Below are 18,367 nucleotides of genomic sequence, written 5' to 3' on the forward strand. Positions count from 1 at the left end.
CTTTTATAACATCTCTCTAACCATATCGGTTTCATAACAAATGGTTTCAAATGCTTTTCATGGACCAACTCGACTGATCCAAGGCAACGTGTCCCTTTAAACAGTTTTGTCACAACAGGATTCGGGAAGCGATTGACCCTACCTGACATCGTGGTTGACCATTTGACCGTTCTGGTTCATATAGAGCTCACATGCAAAGATTTGAACAACTGCTCCGGGATGGTAGGTCTCATAAATGCGTACTTCTGTAGGGTAGACCTTCTCAGCATACAACAGATCTGAGTTCAAGACAAAAGCAATTGGTAATAATACGTTAAATTTGCATCAAGGATAAGGAATATACATTTTTGTTTTACCCATATACAGGGATTTGTAATCCATAGCACTGAATACTCAGTACTTTCCAGTACTTTTACAGCATATTACTCGGTTGGGATTCGAACCTTCAACCTTTGCAATTCTAGAGCAGTGTCATACCAACTAGACCACCGAGGTTGCCCGGTGGCTTGAGGGAGTTCGAATCCTATGTTTTAGCAGCAGGTACATACTGCAAATTGTAAATTACTAGGAAAAACAAAAGATTCATACAAAGTGTAAGTTCAAAAGTTCAAAGTTGGTATGAACCAATACCAATCCTCCAGGAAAATATTTGCACCTTTTAAAAATACAAGGTTTGTCATTGCATTCATATTTGTGACGTGATGTGACGAGTTCACCAAGCCCAAGCTCCAAGGTTCTCATCAGCAGTGTGGGTTAGAATCCCAGTGAAGACATTGTGCCCTTGGGCAAGGCACAGTTAACCATAGTTGCTTCAAAAACAGTTGGGAAGGTTTGCCAATATGCATTCTGCTTAACCAGCCAGGCCCCTTGTGACTGATGCTTCAAAAACAGTTGGGAAGGTTTGTCAATATGCATTCTGCTTAACCAGCCAGGCCCCTTGTGACTGATATCCATCCATGCGCCCTAGGCCTATGGACTGCGAAGGGTGTAACCCTGTTTCAGCCCCAGGAGTAGGTGGCAGCGTGCCCCTGATGACAGTTGGTTTGGGTTGACAGCCAAAATCAGTTAACATGGTTAAAGCATGGAGGAAGGAAGAGAAGGAGCTCGAACGACCCGCAAAACCACAGAGTAACAAAAGAATACCCTGACAATGCCCCTGTCTGACCAGTGGAAAAAGATAGGAGACCTCCAGCTGGACGGCCAATTAATGAGCAGGATTAGATCTCTTTGTACAGAACGTGCGGTACCGCCGCCCTGCACCGTTGCCTTCGTGTAAAGTTGAATCATTGGAGATAAGAATTGTGAATATACACGTTTTCATTTACCGTTTGTGGTGTTTCACTGAAACATCATGGCATATTTTTACATTTTTTGTGACTTTCCGGACAAGAGCGGTGGTTTAAAATTTGGGCATTAGCACACGAGGGTGGTTGGTATTCAATTGTGTTTTTCAATTTGGTGAGCACAAGTGTACACAATTTTTATCAGGTCTCAAAAAAGTTTTTTCTGTATTATATCCATATGATATACGACACCATGGTTAAGTGAAGAACCAAGTGCGCACGCGCAAACTCACCTGCGCGAGGTCGCCCATTGTCTGTATCAGGTATGTCGGTGAACATGAGCGCGGTACCACAGGTTCGACTTTTGAAGTCATTCGAGCTCCTTCTCTTCCTTCCTCCATGGTTAAAGGCAGTGGACACTATTGGTAATTACTCAAAATAATGTTTGTCATAAAACCTTTCTTTTTACTAGATTACGAGTAATGGGGAGAGGTAGATAGTATAAAACAATGTGAGAAACAGCTCCCTCTGAAGTGACGTAGTTTTCCAGAAAGAAGTAATTGTCCATGAATTTGATTTCGGAATTTGAGGCCTCGAAATCAAGCATCTGAAAGCACACAACTTCGTGTGACCATGGTTAGACAAGGGTGTTTTTTTCCTTCATTAATATCTCGCAACTTCGAGGACCGATTGAGCTCAATTTTTCACAGGTTTGTTATTTTATGCATATGTTGAGATACACTAAGTGAGAAAACCTGTCTTTGACAATTACCAATAGTGTCCAGTGTCTTTAAGAGAACAGTAGTTTGAATTTAACCAGGGTATTTTACACGGTACATGTATGTCACACGAAGTTGTGTGCATTAAGATGGTTGATTTCGAGACCTCAAGTTCTAAATCTGAGTCCTCGAAATCAAATTCGTAGAAAGTTACTTCTTTCTCGAAAACTATGGCCCTTCAGAGGGAGCCGTTTCTCACAATGTTTTATACCATCAACCTCTCCCCATTACTCGGCACCAAGAAAGATTTTATGCTAAAATTATTTTGAGTAATTACCAATAGTGTCCACTGCCTTTAAGAGGATGCTTTTTAAACTACTGTACATGTGTGTACAGCGGTGTACAAATGTATGTACATGTAATGACAAAGTTCAAGGGTCACTTTTTAGTCAACAATTTAAGAATGATTTAAAGACCTGATTGAACGAAAATGTCAAGTCGTGAACTTTGCTGAATTCCACTTAAAATGTTTTCGATGAACAAGGAAATCGAGTCATATGATTATAAATAGGCTTCAATTGTGTAAAAAAACAATCATTTTGTATGCCCTTGTCCAGAGCTTTTCTGCGAGATTTGCGAAAAGCCCCGTTACGTAATCACTCTCAAAACGTCATAAGTAGATAAAGCCGCTTTGTTGCAGCGTGGATGTATAACAAAGCAAACTCCCACAAATGACGTCAGCGGCATTGTCCTTTGACGCCGCTCTCAACGGCAGAAGTGTTTTTAGTTTTTCAAAAAACCTTTAGGTAGGGGCCTGATTTTTTACTCGATAATTACGAAAAGTTCAGAAGTGTACACATATCAAAATTACATTAAAATGGTGAACAAGTGCATTATAAACAAGTAAGAATACCATTTCTGTTGAAAACATTCCGCTCAGGTAGCTGTTTAATATGCAAAGTAAAAGTGGAAACTGTGAAGACTAGTCTTTGACAACTACCAATAGTGTCCAGTGTCTTTAAGTGTAGCCCTCACCTTGCAGTGGCTGTCCGGCCTTGTGGTCTAAGGGGATCTCTCATAAAAAAAACCTCATCATTCAAATTTTTAAAAAGGCCAAAGTCATTGCTGATTTAGACATGGCCTGAGGCTATAAGGAATAAATAGTCTGGCGTCTTATTCCATGATGTTTATCACAATTGCAAATGCACTAACAAGGAACAAGACAAAGATGGCGGTTTACCTACAAAATCTTGACCGAGAAATGTCTTCTTGTGGAAACGACCGATCGGGCACGGTGCGGAAGGAGCCTGCTGCCACCATGATCCGTAGGTCCTCTGGAAACAAAAAAATAATTACAACACCGGAAATAATTTGTCACTGTGGTCAAGTGGTTTGACTGCAAGACTTGCTTTCACAAGGCTGTTGGTTAAAATCCTGCCAAGCTAACTTCTGATTTTAAAAGGATTACAATCTAGGCCTATTTGTGATTTTCCCGGTTGTGACACTTGGGTCCCTGAGCAAGACACTTAACTATTATTGCTTCTCTCCACCCAGGGCTAAAATGGGTACCTGTGAGGGCAGAGATGGTTCTTGTGATTGATTTAGCCGAGTAGTGCATTTGTTGCACGAGGCTGTATACTCCCCAGGGAGCTGGATGGTTATAGGAGTGAATTAGTGCCCAGTGACCGGGGGTAATAATTTGAAGCGCTTTGAGACACCTCGTTCGGGAGTGAAAAAGTGCAATTTTTTATATACCTAAAAACTCAATATTATTGTTATTATTATTATTTCTTCACCTAGCTTCCTGTTTGGAGGCAAATACATACATTATGTAACAAAATCCTTCCCTTAACTTATCATGCCCTCAATGGCTTAACCCCTCTTAGGCTACATTTTTTGCCTCGTTCATTTTCCCTATGTCACTCGTCCTGGTCTGCGATCATTTAAAACCCCAAAACTTTATGAGCCGCGTTCCTATAGAAGTTGGGGGGGGGGGGCAGGGCTCTTGCTACAGCTGCTCCTCGTCTGTGGAATTTGCTACCACTGCAACCCCAAATCATTAACAATTTACCAAGTCAGTTTCCCTTGGGGGTGGTTTTGATACATGTCAGGCCAAATAAAAAAAAACAAGTTGATCGTCACCGCCCGCATCCTTTTTTGGGGCCGCATCCTTTTTTTTTACTATTTGTTATTTTTTCGACTTTTGTGGAAAAAAAAAAAACCCTTTATTTTATTTTTTTACTCCATCTTTTCAAAAGGACTGGCCTAGGAGCTTTTTTTCTGAATCTAACGTGATGCTCTCGAACATGTGTAACTGTCTGTTTCAAAAAACATACCAGCAAATCTTTTTGCAATCTGACCCTGTTAACATGGTTAGTACTAAAATACAGACTAATAGTGTTAACACAGATCCTCATGCAACAAATAGGTAGGCATAAAATAAGTTTGCAATGGGTTCAAACTAAAGAATTGGTTGCCTGTTTTATTTGAAATACTTAGTGGCCATCTTGAAATAAAATTAGTATATATAGTAAATAGTAAGGCCCTCATCCTCCTCTTTTTTGAAAAATCCGGACGATCAACTGGTATTTTTGTTTATATTATGGCTTAATTTATAGAATATTACTCACAAAAACACAAGCAGCCGTCACATCTTCATAATTTGGGTAGATGGTGGATGGTCCAGCCAGGTTAGGCACGACATATGAGACATTCCCGTCTGTCCCATATTGAGAGCTGAAATGAACTACATCTTCAGCAAACTGACTGACTGTTTTGGTCATTGCTACGCTATGCAGACTGCAGTTTGATAATGAAGAACAGCAGCCCATGCATCAAAATCACTGAGTGGAATGAGAGCAACTGGTAGAAAGCTGGTAGGACGGTTATACTTTCGCATGAGGATGTTGAGCTGGTATGGCGGTTGTGTAAACCTTCGAAAGAGGATGTGAAGCAATCAGAGACTGTAGAGCTTCCTGTGTATAAAAATATGAGACACTCTGGTTTACTATGATATCCCGACCAATAAAAAAGAAAATAGAAACAAACTTCAATAGGCATGGTGATTGTTTAAAATAAAAAACAATACTGAAGTCTTACCCTCATGTATAGCACATGTATCTACCAAGGTACTGAAGGCGCTGAGTTATTATACAAACTTTCAGAAAGATAGGTTATAGACCGTATTTGCTATGAAAGTCGCCATTTTGTAGGGCTAATTGCACGCGCGTCCAAACCCATACATCAATGAAGCACGCAGCACGCAACATTCACGGTTTTATTTCCATGGCTCATGCACGCACACACACGCACACGCACACAGACACCATGTTGTAGGTCAGATATTTGAACGTTGACGTTATATTCAATACGGTCGGTTGTAGTGATGAATTCTGAGATCCAAACATGTAGTGCCTTTAAACAAGGATTTTCAAGGTGCTACTGCGCATTCAGCAGCCACAGCCAGGAACACCGGGGCAAACCCCTTCTCTTTCCGATAAGTGCACTGGGTTCTTTTACATGCGTTACACAACACATGTGACCACCAGGTTTACGCCCCATCCGAAAGGCGAAGCAATGGTTATGTGTCTTGCTTCAAAAGGACACTAAGTGTCACGACCGGGATTCGAACCCACACACTCTGCTGATCAGAAACACCAGAGCTTGAATTCGGTGCTCTTAACAGCTTTGCCACAACTGTTCCTGTCAAGTCCAAGATCAGCACTTAACTAAGTTCCTATCAGAAAAAACATCAGTTCTAGTAGGCCTATAATAAGCTAGAATTGAGGTTTGTTCTGGTTCCTTCATTAATCGATTGTGCAAGGAGCCTTTCACCGTCACACCATTCTATTTCTTGGCAGTGTCATGGCCGAGCGTTTAAGAGCACCGGATTCAAGCACTTGTGCTTGATCAGCAGGGTGTGGGTTCGGACCCCGGTCATGACACTTGCTACATAAAAATGGGGGAGGTAGTGCTTTCTGGCCGAGCGGTTAAGAGCACCGGATTCAAGCACTGGTGTTTGATCAGCAGGGTGTGGGTTCGGATCCCGGTCATGACACTTGCTACATAAAAATTGGGGAGGTAGTGCTTTCTGCTTTACCAGCCAGGCTTCGAATTGAAGATACCCGAGCCTACATCCATATGGAATGTGAAAGGGTAACCCTGTTTCAGCCCTAGGAGTAGCTGGAAACACTAATTGTAGTCCTCGCCTTGTGTGTCAGGCGACTTGCATAAAAAACAAATTTTTTTTTAAAGGACTTGGAGTATGATCAGGGCTAAATTTCATAAAAGCTTATATTAATAAATGATCATACTAATTAATAATAGCAAGCACAAAAACTTAGCAAGCACAAAAAGTATTTTTTGTCTTAAAATACTTTACCTGAATCTGTATACGTAGATTCGGGCTCTGCATAATAAAGCCTTATAAACGCACATCCATATTCACACAAAAAACTTACTGTAAAAGTACTGAACGCAATGGAAGTACCAAAGTCAAATGTGTAGAGCTGAAGTGCTGCTTTTTGAGTTTGACGACGTCTTACTTACTTTGCAAAGAAATTTGCTCAGCCTAAATTGCCTGCTTAAATTATGAAATAGAGCCCTGTTAATCATTGAAACTAATCATTGGATCAATACAAATTATCTATCCCACCATTTAATAAAAAGACACTTTTAAAGATAACCGGCAACATGGCAATTGTGATCAGCGGTACTGACTACTCTACAGTCTACTTACTGTGTGCACAAATCGAAACTTCACTTGACACTCACTTGACTTGCAAACAAAGTTGAACTGCAGCAAACAACAAAATCTTACTCTCCAACCTAGTCTGAAAGTCACAAATTCTGTCACTCGTTCGTGCCTGAAATGTGATGTTTATCGGTCATACTTTCCATGTCCATTCATTACCAAAGACGCACACAAAGCGGATCTCCAAATAACCAAATTTGGTCAGAGAACGCAATTTGATGAGTTTGCGTTTTGACGGGAAGTCGTCGAGTCCATGTGTTGTTTTCATGTTAGGTCAAATCCCGGAACGCCAAACCAAAGAGCAAGGTCAAACAAAAGAGGGCGCTGTTTACCTCACACTGTACCTGTGTGTGTAATGAAGAAAGACAAGCACACATGTTCGAAAGTTTTGAGAAAAAAGGGTTTTCATTATGTTGCTAATTAGTCAACAATTTGTTTTTGATGTTCATTTATCGACTATGATGGAATTAGGCCTACACCTCTTACAAAAACATGTGTCCGGGGGATAGGCCCTGTGGCGGAATTTGTTTTGGATAATAGTTGCAGATAATTAAGTTTTAAGTTTAGGGCCTATGCAAAATTGCTCCAGATTTTCAGCAATACCAAAAGCGTGGCACCTTTTTAAACGAACCGATTCCGAAAACAAGCCCCCAACTTCGCAGTTAATGACACTGGACACTATTGGTAAATGTCAAAGACCAGTCTTCTCACTTGGTGTATCTCAACATATACATAAAATAGCACGAAACCTGTGAAATTTGAGCTCAAGCGGTGGTCGAAGTTGCGAGATAATAATGAAAGAAAAAACACCCTTGTCACACGAAGTTGTGTGCTTTTAGATGGTTGATTTCGAGACCTCAAATTCTAAACTTGAGGTATCGAAATCAAATTTGTGGAAAAATACTTCTTTCTCGAAAACTATGTCACTTCAGAGGGAGCCGTTTCTCACAATGTTTTATACCATCAACCCCTCCCCATTACTCATTACCAAGTAAAGTTTTATGTTAATAATTATTTTTGAGTTATTACCAATAGTGTCCACTGCCTTTAAACATTTTCTAAATAAAAAACAGAGCCAAGAAATCGGCGAAAAACAAAAAAAAAGACGACTAACAATAATGTTTATATTGAGTGTTTGTGAATGTTTAGCGCCTTTTCAAAACACCGATCCGGAAGTTTAATCAACATTGATTCAAGTGACACACATTTCTTCGAAAGTGAATGCTGCCTTAAAAAACATCCACCGGAAGTTTAATCAACATTGATTCAAGTGACGTACACAACAGTTTTCATTTGAAAGTTTCCGATGATTGAAATTGGCACCAACTTCACAACTTTCAGACCTTTTCCACAATTATTTAACTTTCTTCAGATAAAAATAACTAGTCTCGACTCAAACACTGTGCACTGTTTTCATCTTCCAACAGGTTGTGTATTATCTTTATTGATTAAACCGTTTTACTCACTGCTTGCGTGTATCGTGAGGACGGAATGGTGACAAATTGACTTAAAGGCACTGTAAACGTTCGGTAGGCCTATGATGTTAAGACTCAGAGTTAGTTCCCTATCAGAACAAAGTCAATGCAAAGCACAATTTTATTAATGCTTACTAAAATAAAGTTACCAACCACAAACAACCATATTTATGTCACACGTACTATTGTGGATGGATATCCTGCTGATTTCTGCTTAGCAGACAGATATTTCAAGCAATTATTTTATGCTGAAGCAGCTTTATGAAATTTGGCCTATTAGGGTATCTCTTAGTGTATCTCAACATCTTTGCAAAACATATCAACTAATAATATACACTGTGTTTAAAAGAACACGTTGCCTTGGATCGGACTAGTTGGTCTACAAAAAGCGTTTGTGACAGTTTTTTTTTAAATACATATGGTTGGAAAGATGTTGTAAAAGTAGAATACAATGGTTCACACAAGTTTGCCTCGAAATTGTGTGGTTTTCCTTTTACTCTGCGAAATAACACGGTCGGCCATTTATGGGAGTCACAAATTTGACTCCCATAAATGGCCGACCGTGTTAATCGACGAGGTAGAAGGAAAACCGTGCAATTTCGAGGCATGTTTGTGTGGATCATTATATTCTACTTTTACAACATCTTTCTACCCATATATGCATTTTATAAAAAACGGTTACAAACGCTTTTCAAAGACCAACTCGGCCGATCCAAGGCACCGTGTTCCTTTAATGGTCCTCTTGCAAGAAAAAAACCAACACATTAATTTTGTTGGTGCACAATACCCTGTGTGCGTTAAGATGAGTGTCGAGACTTGGAGGCCTGAATTTATTTTCAGATTTAAATGAGTGAGAAAATTACCTCTTTCTCATACGTTACTCCAAATCACAATGTTTTTATTATCAACAGCTGCTCTAAATAGCTCGCTTTTATAAATCCCCAAATATCATTTTGAGATTTCACAAAGAGTCAGGACTAACTTAGGACTTTTGTCCTAGGAGATATTAAAAACTTAGGCTAGCGTCCTAAAAGTTAGGACCAGAAACTCGTCCCATTTAAGTTCTACCTGCAGTGCTCGTCCTAACTCGAGATAAGACCAGTCTTAACTCTCTGTGAAAGCCAGTGCCTTTAAAGTCTCGGCAGACCTGATCATCTCAACCAAACTATATGAAACCTAGAAACGGATTATTCCCCGTGTGTGTTTGTTTATACCCATAACGTTGTTTACTTCTTTTCAAAATAAACCAGTGGCTTTCTCATCCATAATAGGGACGCCGAGGTTAAACAGAACACGGCGTAAACGATGAACTTGATGATTGAGTTCTCGACACTGATCAATGGGTCTAGACCTCAGAATTAAGTTAGGTAGGAACGCGACCAGATAGGGGTCCAATTTCATAGAGCTGCTAAGCACAAAAATTTGCTAAGCATGAACTTTCTTACTTGATAAAAGCAGGATTACAAACCAAATTTCCACGTGATTTTCAGGATAAGCAAACAACAGCTGAATACTAGTAACAAGCAATATGCAACAAACGGAAATTTGGTTGGTAATTCCGTTTTTATCGGGGACGAAATTTCATGCTAAGCTAGTTTTTGTGCTTAGCAGCTCTATGAAATTGGACCCTTAGCAAATTATTGTGCCCAATTGTTGCCTCGATATATAAAAACAGGATTATCAAACAAATTGCCACACTTTGGAATATGCAAACACCTGCTGATTACCCGGGTAACAAGCATTTTGCAACAAAATGGAAACGTGATTGGTAATCCTGTTTTTATCAAGGAAGAAATTTCATACTAAGAAAATGATTGTGCTTAGCAGCTCTATGAAATTGGGCCCAGTTTCACTTACAGCTGCTTAGTAAAAGCAGAAAATAGGCTGAAAATGTATTTTGCTTAGCATAAATTGAGTGGGCACATATCACAATAACGCAAATTAAAGACATTTTAAAGACACTGTGGACTATTGGTAATTTTCAAAGACTAGTCTTCGCAGTTGGTGTATCTCAACATTATGCATAAAATAACAAACCTGTGAAAATTAGAGAACAATAATTGGTCCTCGAAGTTGCGAGATACTAATGAAAGAAAAAACACCCTTGTCGCACCATGGTCACACGAAGTTGTGTGCTTTTAGATGCTTGATTTCGAGACCTCAAGTTTTAAATCTGAGGTCTTGAAATCCAATTTAATTCGTGGACAATACTTATGTCTCGAGAACTACGTCAATATTCAGAGGGTGGTGTTTCTTACAATATTTTATAATATCAACCATCTCCACTTTACTCGTAATCAAGAAAGGTTTTATGATAAAAAATTAATTTGAGTAATTACCAATAGTGTCCACTGCCTTGAAAAGGTGACCTGTTTCTGTTAAGAAAAACTTTCAAACAACATATTTTATATAGTTATTTTGTGCTTATGGGCCTCATGATTCACCGACTCTGGGCCATGGTCACTGACTCCTAATTTCATAGCGCTATACTTAAGCAGAACACATTGCTTAGCAATCTGCTAAGCGGACAAGGGCACGAGTACAGATGACACAAATCTAGTGACGTGGTATAGTTTGGCTGATAACATCATTCTGCTGAGCATTATTTTTTGCTGTGCTTTTAGCATTATTTTAGCTTAAAGGCACCGACACCTTTGGTATCGTCAAAGACCAGTCTTAAAAAAACGTGCAAATTTGAGCTCAATATTGCTTGCGAAGTTGCGAGAGAATAATTGAGAAAAACACCCATGTTGCACAAACTGTGTTTTCATAAGATGCTTGAATCGAGACCGCAGTTGAGGTTTCGAATTCAATTTAAATATTTCAGTGAGAAATTAATTCTTTCTCAAAAATTAACGTTACTTCGGAGGATCCTGAGATAATTTACTGCAGGATGATGACGTTATAAACGTAAAGATGACGTCATCCCGATGATATGATTTATTTCGGGAAGATTTGGCTACATCTTGAAAAGTGATATGTCATCTTTCATCAGCTAACGCCCACTATTTGCTAAGAGTTTGGATATAAATTGACGGTCTATATAAAAATAAAATAAAATCTTTTAGGGAAAGTAGGCCATTTGCCTTTGGTTTATGGAAGCGTGTGTTTTGGGGTACTTTTTGTTAAACAAAACACATGTCTACAGATTTACATTAAACTTACACCGTTTGAAGATAATGATAATAGAAGACACACCTTAAAATAGTAGTTGCTGAGTTGCTGTAGCCCTTGAGAAATGAGTAAAACAATGGCTTGAAAAGACGTTTTTACATGCTAAAATAATTTTTGTCTCATGATCACTGAGACGAAAATGATTTTCATGACATTGTTTTACTCATTTCTCAAAAACTGCAGCACCTCAGCAAGTAATACTTTCAGGGAAGCTTTTTTTTTTTTTTTTTTTTTATTATTATTATTATTATTATTTATTCGGCAATTCACATAAAAATACAAACATACACAAATGTTATACGTAAAGGATGAAGCTCTTAAAAACATTAAATAGGCCTATATAAATATATACATCTGGATTGGAAAACATTAAAAAGGGAGATACATCAAGATATAAAAAAGGAGGACAGGCAGTAAAAGAGAAGACAAAGTACTACACGACTGAGGACAACAAAAAGACATCAACAATTCAGGTTTGCCAGGACTGACAAAAGTGCCTGCACTGTCACCAAGAGGTGTGTCAGTCCAGTTCTACTATCATTATCTTCAAACTGTGTAAGTTTAATGTAACTCAGTGGACAATGTGTTTTTTTGTCATACAAAAAGTACATAGACCCTTAAACCATTATACAATAAACTAATAACCTGTCATTTGAAGTGTGGTCACGTTTTTGAGATATAGCCGAAAATACGTAGAAGTTGTAAATAAAAGCTAAATTTTTCCATAAGCACATAATTATGGTCTACTTCGAATGAAACTATCCTAACAGTGCTTTAATCGAAAGATGATGTACGCCTACTTCTAACCACTAAATATGTGTTACTTTCCATTAATTCTTGTGTGAGTCGTTACCGAACGTAGGCCTTCTCATAAACTTCAAATTGAAAAGGGGCAATCAATACAAATTAATAAACAAGACTGGAAGGTGACTATAGTCGATGTTAGCTCCCCGAGGTATTGGAAGTTGACAATCTAGTTCCCGAGACGAAGACGATGATAATATAGATCGTCATCTTCCAATACTCAGGGGATCGCTCATAATCGAATGTTCACCCAAATTAACAATGTAATATAATTTTGTTTTATTACTTTACTTCATACATACTCATTTTTTTTTTTTAGAACACTGAACACTGTTGGCAGTTGCCAAAGACCAGTCTTCTCGCTTGGTGTATATCTCAACATGTGTATACGAAATAACAGACCTGTGAAAATTTGAACTTAAAGGGTGTATACTTTTTGTAGGACAAAAACACAATGTCGACAGATTTACACTAAACTTACACAGTTTGAAGATGATTGTAGTAGAAAGCTTCCCTGAAAATATTACGTGCTGAGGTGCTGTAGTTTTTGGAAAATAAGTAGTAAAAACAATGTCATGAAATTAATTGTTGTCTCATGAGACCAAAACTATTTTATACATTTACAAACGTATTTTCATTACATTGTTTTACTAATTTCTCAAAAACTACAGCACTTCAGTAAGTAATTATTTGAAGGGAAGCTTTCCACTATTATTTTCTTCAAACCCTGTAAGTTTAGTGCAAATCTATGGACATTTTGAAAAAGTACCCAAATCCTTTAATTGGTCGTCGAAGTTACACGATAATACTTATAAAAAAAAACACACTTGTCACACGAAGTTGTGTGCTTTCAGATGCTTGATTTCGAGACCTTAAAACATAATTATGAGGTCTCGAATTTAAATAAAAAATATTTTAGTGGAAAATTACTTTGAAAACCACGTTACCTCAGAGGGAGCCATTCGCACAATCAAAAGCTCTCCATTGATTTTTACCAATGCAGTTTGTATGCTAACAATTATTTCGAGTTATTACCTATGGTGTCAAGTGCCTTTAAATCACGCCATCGTTAAATATTGGTTACAAAATAATAACACACAATGAATAATATATCAATATTTTAAATATTTTCTAAAACAGCTTCGGAGCCATTTCAATATAAATTAAGACAGATCCCAAAGTTCCATCAAAATTGGAATCTTGAATCTTTTGATGATGATTGATGTGACAGCTGAGCTTTTAAAATGGAAACAGCTTCGAAAACATAGAAGGCAACCACTAAACATGCTGCCATTAGTGCTGCAGTTATGAGTAAAAGTGGTAAATCATTTTGCAGAAAGACACAAAGTCTGCAGGGTAACCAGGAAGCTATAAACAGGGGACAGGGACTAGGCTCTGGACACTATTGGATTACTTAAAATAATTGTTAACATAAGCTTAGTTATAGTGAAGAGCAACGAAGAGCTGTTCAAAACATTGAAGTAACGTAGTTCTTTGAGAAGGAGGTAATGTTTCACTAAAGAAATAAAAAATAAGGTTTTTTTGTGCACCTGAAAGAACACAGAGTACTAACACGGTGTGCTTTTCTTTCATTAATCTCTTGAAAATTTGATGACCAATTGAGCCCAAAATGCTCACAGGTTTGTTGTTTTATGTATATTGGGATACACAAAGTTAGAATAGTGGTCTTTGACATTTACCAAACGTACCCAGTGCCTTTAAGCGTTCCAATAAACCAACACTTATTTACAAATCACAATTTAAACAAACACTCACCTGGAATGACTTCCTCGCAGTGTTGATCAAAATAAATGAGCACATAACAGTTTCTGCCAACAGCTTCTAACAACTTTTGAAGACATCGAATTTTCTGCATTAATAAAAGGATAAATTTATGAACAGTCAATAACGTCAGAAATCTCTGCACTTTTGATGTTGACCATTCAGACTTCAAGTTTACAGGAAATGTATAATCTAATTGTGATTACTCCAAAACATAAGGACCATACAGTCTTTCTGGGGTTCGAATCCCGGTTGTGACATTTGTGTCCGTGAGCAAGATACTTTACTATAATTGCTTCTCTTCACCCAGGTGTATAAATGGGTACCTGCGAGGGTAACAGTAGTTGATTATTGCGATTGAGGCAGCTCGGGGTACCATGCCCAGGGGCTGAGAAACATTACAGGGGTGTTATTGACCCAATGACCAGGGCACTAATGTAAAGCGCATTGATACGTATATAGGATTTGAGGCATTGCATGGTGAGGTATCAATGTATATTTGGTTTGCGGTAACACCATGTGTATCTACTTGCCAGGTAGAGTTGTTCTTAGGGAACTGTCTTGCTTTACTGACGATGACTAGAGCAAGCTAGTCGAAACGTTGAGACCAATTTCAGAACTGACTCCGCGGCAGTACAGTTAATTACGATCCTATAAGCTAAAGTAGTAGTCCAGTCTAATTTCTATACCATCCGCCCTGGTAATAGTTAAAAGCAGGACAGTTCTTTTCAGAACTGAGAAGTCTCTCGAACCTCCGATTATCTACTCCACGGCAGTAGAATAAAGCAAGACAGTTCCCTAAGAACAACTCTACCTGGCAAGTAGATACACACATGGTGTTACCGCAAACCAAATAACGCATTGATACGGTTATTGTGAAATACGCTATAATAAGAATTTGTTGTTATTAAGAAACACCAGACACTGGGATATTTAAACTGACACCACGGGTGTTGTCACATTTATAACTTCCCAAAAATAATATCGCAATTGCCAACCCTGGATTCTCGATCACGGTTCGGTATATCTATTATTTTAGACTTGATTTCAAGTCTGAGATTGCGGTTATTTCTCTGCATCACGCAGAAAGCAGAAATCATTTAAACCCGTTACCTTTCCACAACGCAATATATAGGCCAACAATTTTTGTGGCCGATTTAATTTTAAATTTTTCAAAGTGATGAAGCATCGGCTTCACAACCAAAGTCGGTCAAATGAAACAGTACATACAGCGTGCATACTGGGTCAAAGGTCATGGAAGAGTTGCCGAATACATTGACCCAGAAGTGGATGATCGAAAGTTGACTGTCGTGCACCGACCACGGGCACTGATTAGTGGAGAAACCGACATCGGAGACCATAATGCAATATATACCGAAACGCCTCCATGAGGTTATTATTACATCAGGCTATACCTTGTATTATAATATATACACGGCCGGGAATTCTATTTGTTCCTATTTAATTTATATCAAAAGCAGGAGAGATGAGCTAAGAAGAGGACGGGAGTATTGGAGTTGGCAGCTCGTCTTCAGCGAAACGGGGCTGGAGGACGCCGCTGAGTGGCTTATGAAAACTGCCGTCTTTTTTTTTGAGAAGTTGTTGCGATTCAATGTTCAGCTATTCGAACCACCGCTGGTAATTCACAACACACAGCAAGACAGCGAAGCCTGATTTTATCAAACCTACATCCGCAAATGAGAACTTAAAGCAATTTGAAGGATTTTTGGTCAGCAACGTTCAGCTGTTTGAGCCATTACAACAAGTAATTCCAGTCTCACAACACAAAACGCAATTCACATCTCACGGTCCTTATCAGTAAATGAGGAGTTGAAACAATTTGAATGATTTGTTGTCATCAACGTTCAGCTGCTTGAGCCACCGCTGGTAATTCACAACACACATAATAGAGAACTTTCTCGATGCACACGCCGAGAGAGAAATTCCCTTTTTTATGAGTCCTCTTATCCGCAAAATATATTAGAACTCGAAACAATTTGAAGTTTTTTTGTTCATCAACGTTCAGCTGTTTGCGCTAGCAATTGGCAGTTCACCACATACATGAACAACTAGATAGAAAAGCCGGTTTGCATCAGTTTTTTTATCCGCAAAATAATGAGAACTTGAAAAAGTGGTTGAAGGACTTTTGGTCGGCTAAACTGAGTGGAATTGTAATTTCCTTAGGGTTCACGCCCGGACCGCCGCGCTGAGATCGAGCACCCATCTCGACCTACTTCGCTCCTGCCACATGCTTGGTTAATCAAGATATAACATTGGGGTAAGTTTATTTGCTAGATTTTGCCCAGGTTTGTTGTGTTACTCCTTTCATGTTGGACTGTTTGCATTAAGTTGAAACCTAACCTGAACAGTTATAGCTAATAGGCTACCAACATCGGCGTTCAAGACGCTCATTAAATACAGATAACACATTTAAAATCATATTTTTGAAATTAATTTTGTAAATTATTGGACCGCTGCATGTAACATTTTATGTTTCATATAGCTGCTTAATTAAAGCACAAAATAATGCTAAACATTTTCTGTTACGTACAATCAGGATACAAGTTTTAGAAGGTTCCAGGGTAGGCCCGCTGTGGCACATCCACAAACTGCTGCTATAAACACGGGCAAACCCCTTCTAAAAGTGTATCTTTGCTTTTTACGGAAACCCCTTCTATAAGTGCATAATTATGTGTCCTTTTACGGATATTTTTCAATGCACGATATCTACAGCTTTATACACGTCACATCCTAAAGACGAAGCAATAATGAATAAGTAGGATTAGAAACTTTGCATGGTGGAAATACGATACAGAAAGGTTTGCGGTAACACCATTATTATGTAATGACTATCTCTAATGAGTTTCTCCAGAAGACAATCAGAGCATACTAATCGAAACGTCGAGTTGAAACCAACGGTTCTTTTCAGAACCACCCCCAACTCATTGGAGATAGTCATTACATGGTGTTACCGCAAACCGTTCTATATAATAATGGATGTGACATGTCCTGCAAGGACACAAGTGTCACGACCGGGACTCGAAGCCACACTCTGCTGAACAGGAACAGTTGGAGACCAGTGCGCTTGACCGCTCGGCCACGACACACACGCCATTCCAAAATTGTCACATGCAGCCCAATACATGCTGTAGACTCGTGTAAAAAAAAAGATAAGAAAGGTACTACTTGAAGGGCAGCATTTTTTTTTCTTGTACAATTATTTATATTTTTTTGTAGTTATACCTTTTTTTTAAATCTTCTTTGATGTTTAGATTTGTTTTGGGAACTTGCATTGCTTTTTGTTTACTTTTGCGGAGCTAGAAAAAAAAGATAAGAAAGGTACCTCCTGAAGGGCAGCGTTTTTGTCTTGTACAATTATTGATATATTTTGTAGTAATACCAAGTGTATAATCTTCTTTGATGTGTAGATTTGTTCCGGGAACTTGCATTGCTTTTTGTTTACTTTTGCGGAGCTAGATTTCAGAGTTCGAGAGACAAACGTATGAACCACATCTTGGTAGGAAAATACTGAATATTGAAGCACATTCAGCGTCACTGTGAGTGATAATTATGAGCGCTATGTTAAAGGAACACGTTGCCTTGGATCGGTCGAGTTGGTCTTTGAAAAGCGTTTGAAACCGTTTGTTATGAATTGCAAATGGTTAGATAGATAATTTAAAAGTTTAATATAAAAACATCAACACAAACATGCCTCGAAACTGCACGGTTTTCCTTATACGTCGCGAAGTAACACGGTCGGCCATTTTTGGGAGTCAACATTTTGACTCCCAAAAATGGCCGACCGTGTTAGTTCGGGACGTATTAAAGGAAAACCGTGCAATTTCGAATGGTACTTGATGTGTGGATTATTATATTCTACCTATAAAATAGGTTTCTAACCTTAATTCATAACAAACGGTTTCAAAATGCTTTTAAAAAGACAAACTCGTCCAATCCAAGGCAACGTGTTCCTTTAAGAAGCCACTACTATATTATTTTTTATTACTACCTGAAAAAACTGTCACACTTATTAAGTACTAGCCGGTGAAAGAGGAAATCGGCCGGGACTACTAAATTCGCTTCGTGGGTCGAGGGGACTTCTCGGTATTGCCTGTTTTACTTCTTCTTTGTACGTGCTAAAATAATTCATTTTTCCATGGGCAAGTTGTATTATCACCGTGGTATCTTGAAAATCGCACCGTCGCTTTGGTAGATCTAAATTAATTTTGTCAAGTTGAGCAAACTCTGGCCTGCCTCTGAGCTTTGTAAACTTTGACTGCCTTTTTTTTGTTAAAGAAAAGCTTTCGAACATAATGACATAAAGTTATCTTTGGTGAAAAACAAAATAAAATGTTGTCGATCAGTAGAGAAATTAGG

The 18,367-nt window shown here is 38.4% G+C and overlaps 1 protein-coding gene across 2 annotated transcripts in view; it reads right to left on the reverse strand.

Moving 5' to 3' along the window:
* The window catches only part of LOC117299872 (F-box/LRR-repeat protein 4-like), a gene marked incomplete at its 3' end in the record, with an annotated part of 61,195 nt that overhangs the window by 26,416 nt on the left and 16,412 nt on the right, over positions 1 to 18,367 (reverse strand). Inside the window, 4 exon segments of one of the 2 annotated variants that reach the window (XM_033783455.1) lie at positions 143 to 278; positions 3,243 to 3,336; positions 4,633 to 4,977; positions 13,985 to 14,078. In XM_033783455.1, coding sequence (XP_033639346.1) covers positions 143 to 278; positions 3,243 to 3,336; positions 4,633 to 4,833 — 431 coding nt within the window. 2 annotated transcript variants of the gene reach the window in all.

The sequence above is a fragment of the Asterias rubens genome, chromosome 15, assembly GCF_902459465.1.
Source record: "Asterias rubens chromosome 15, eAstRub1.3, whole genome shotgun sequence".
In the NCBI taxonomy this organism is placed as follows: Eukaryota; Metazoa; Echinodermata; class Asteroidea; order Forcipulatida; family Asteriidae; genus Asterias; species Asterias rubens.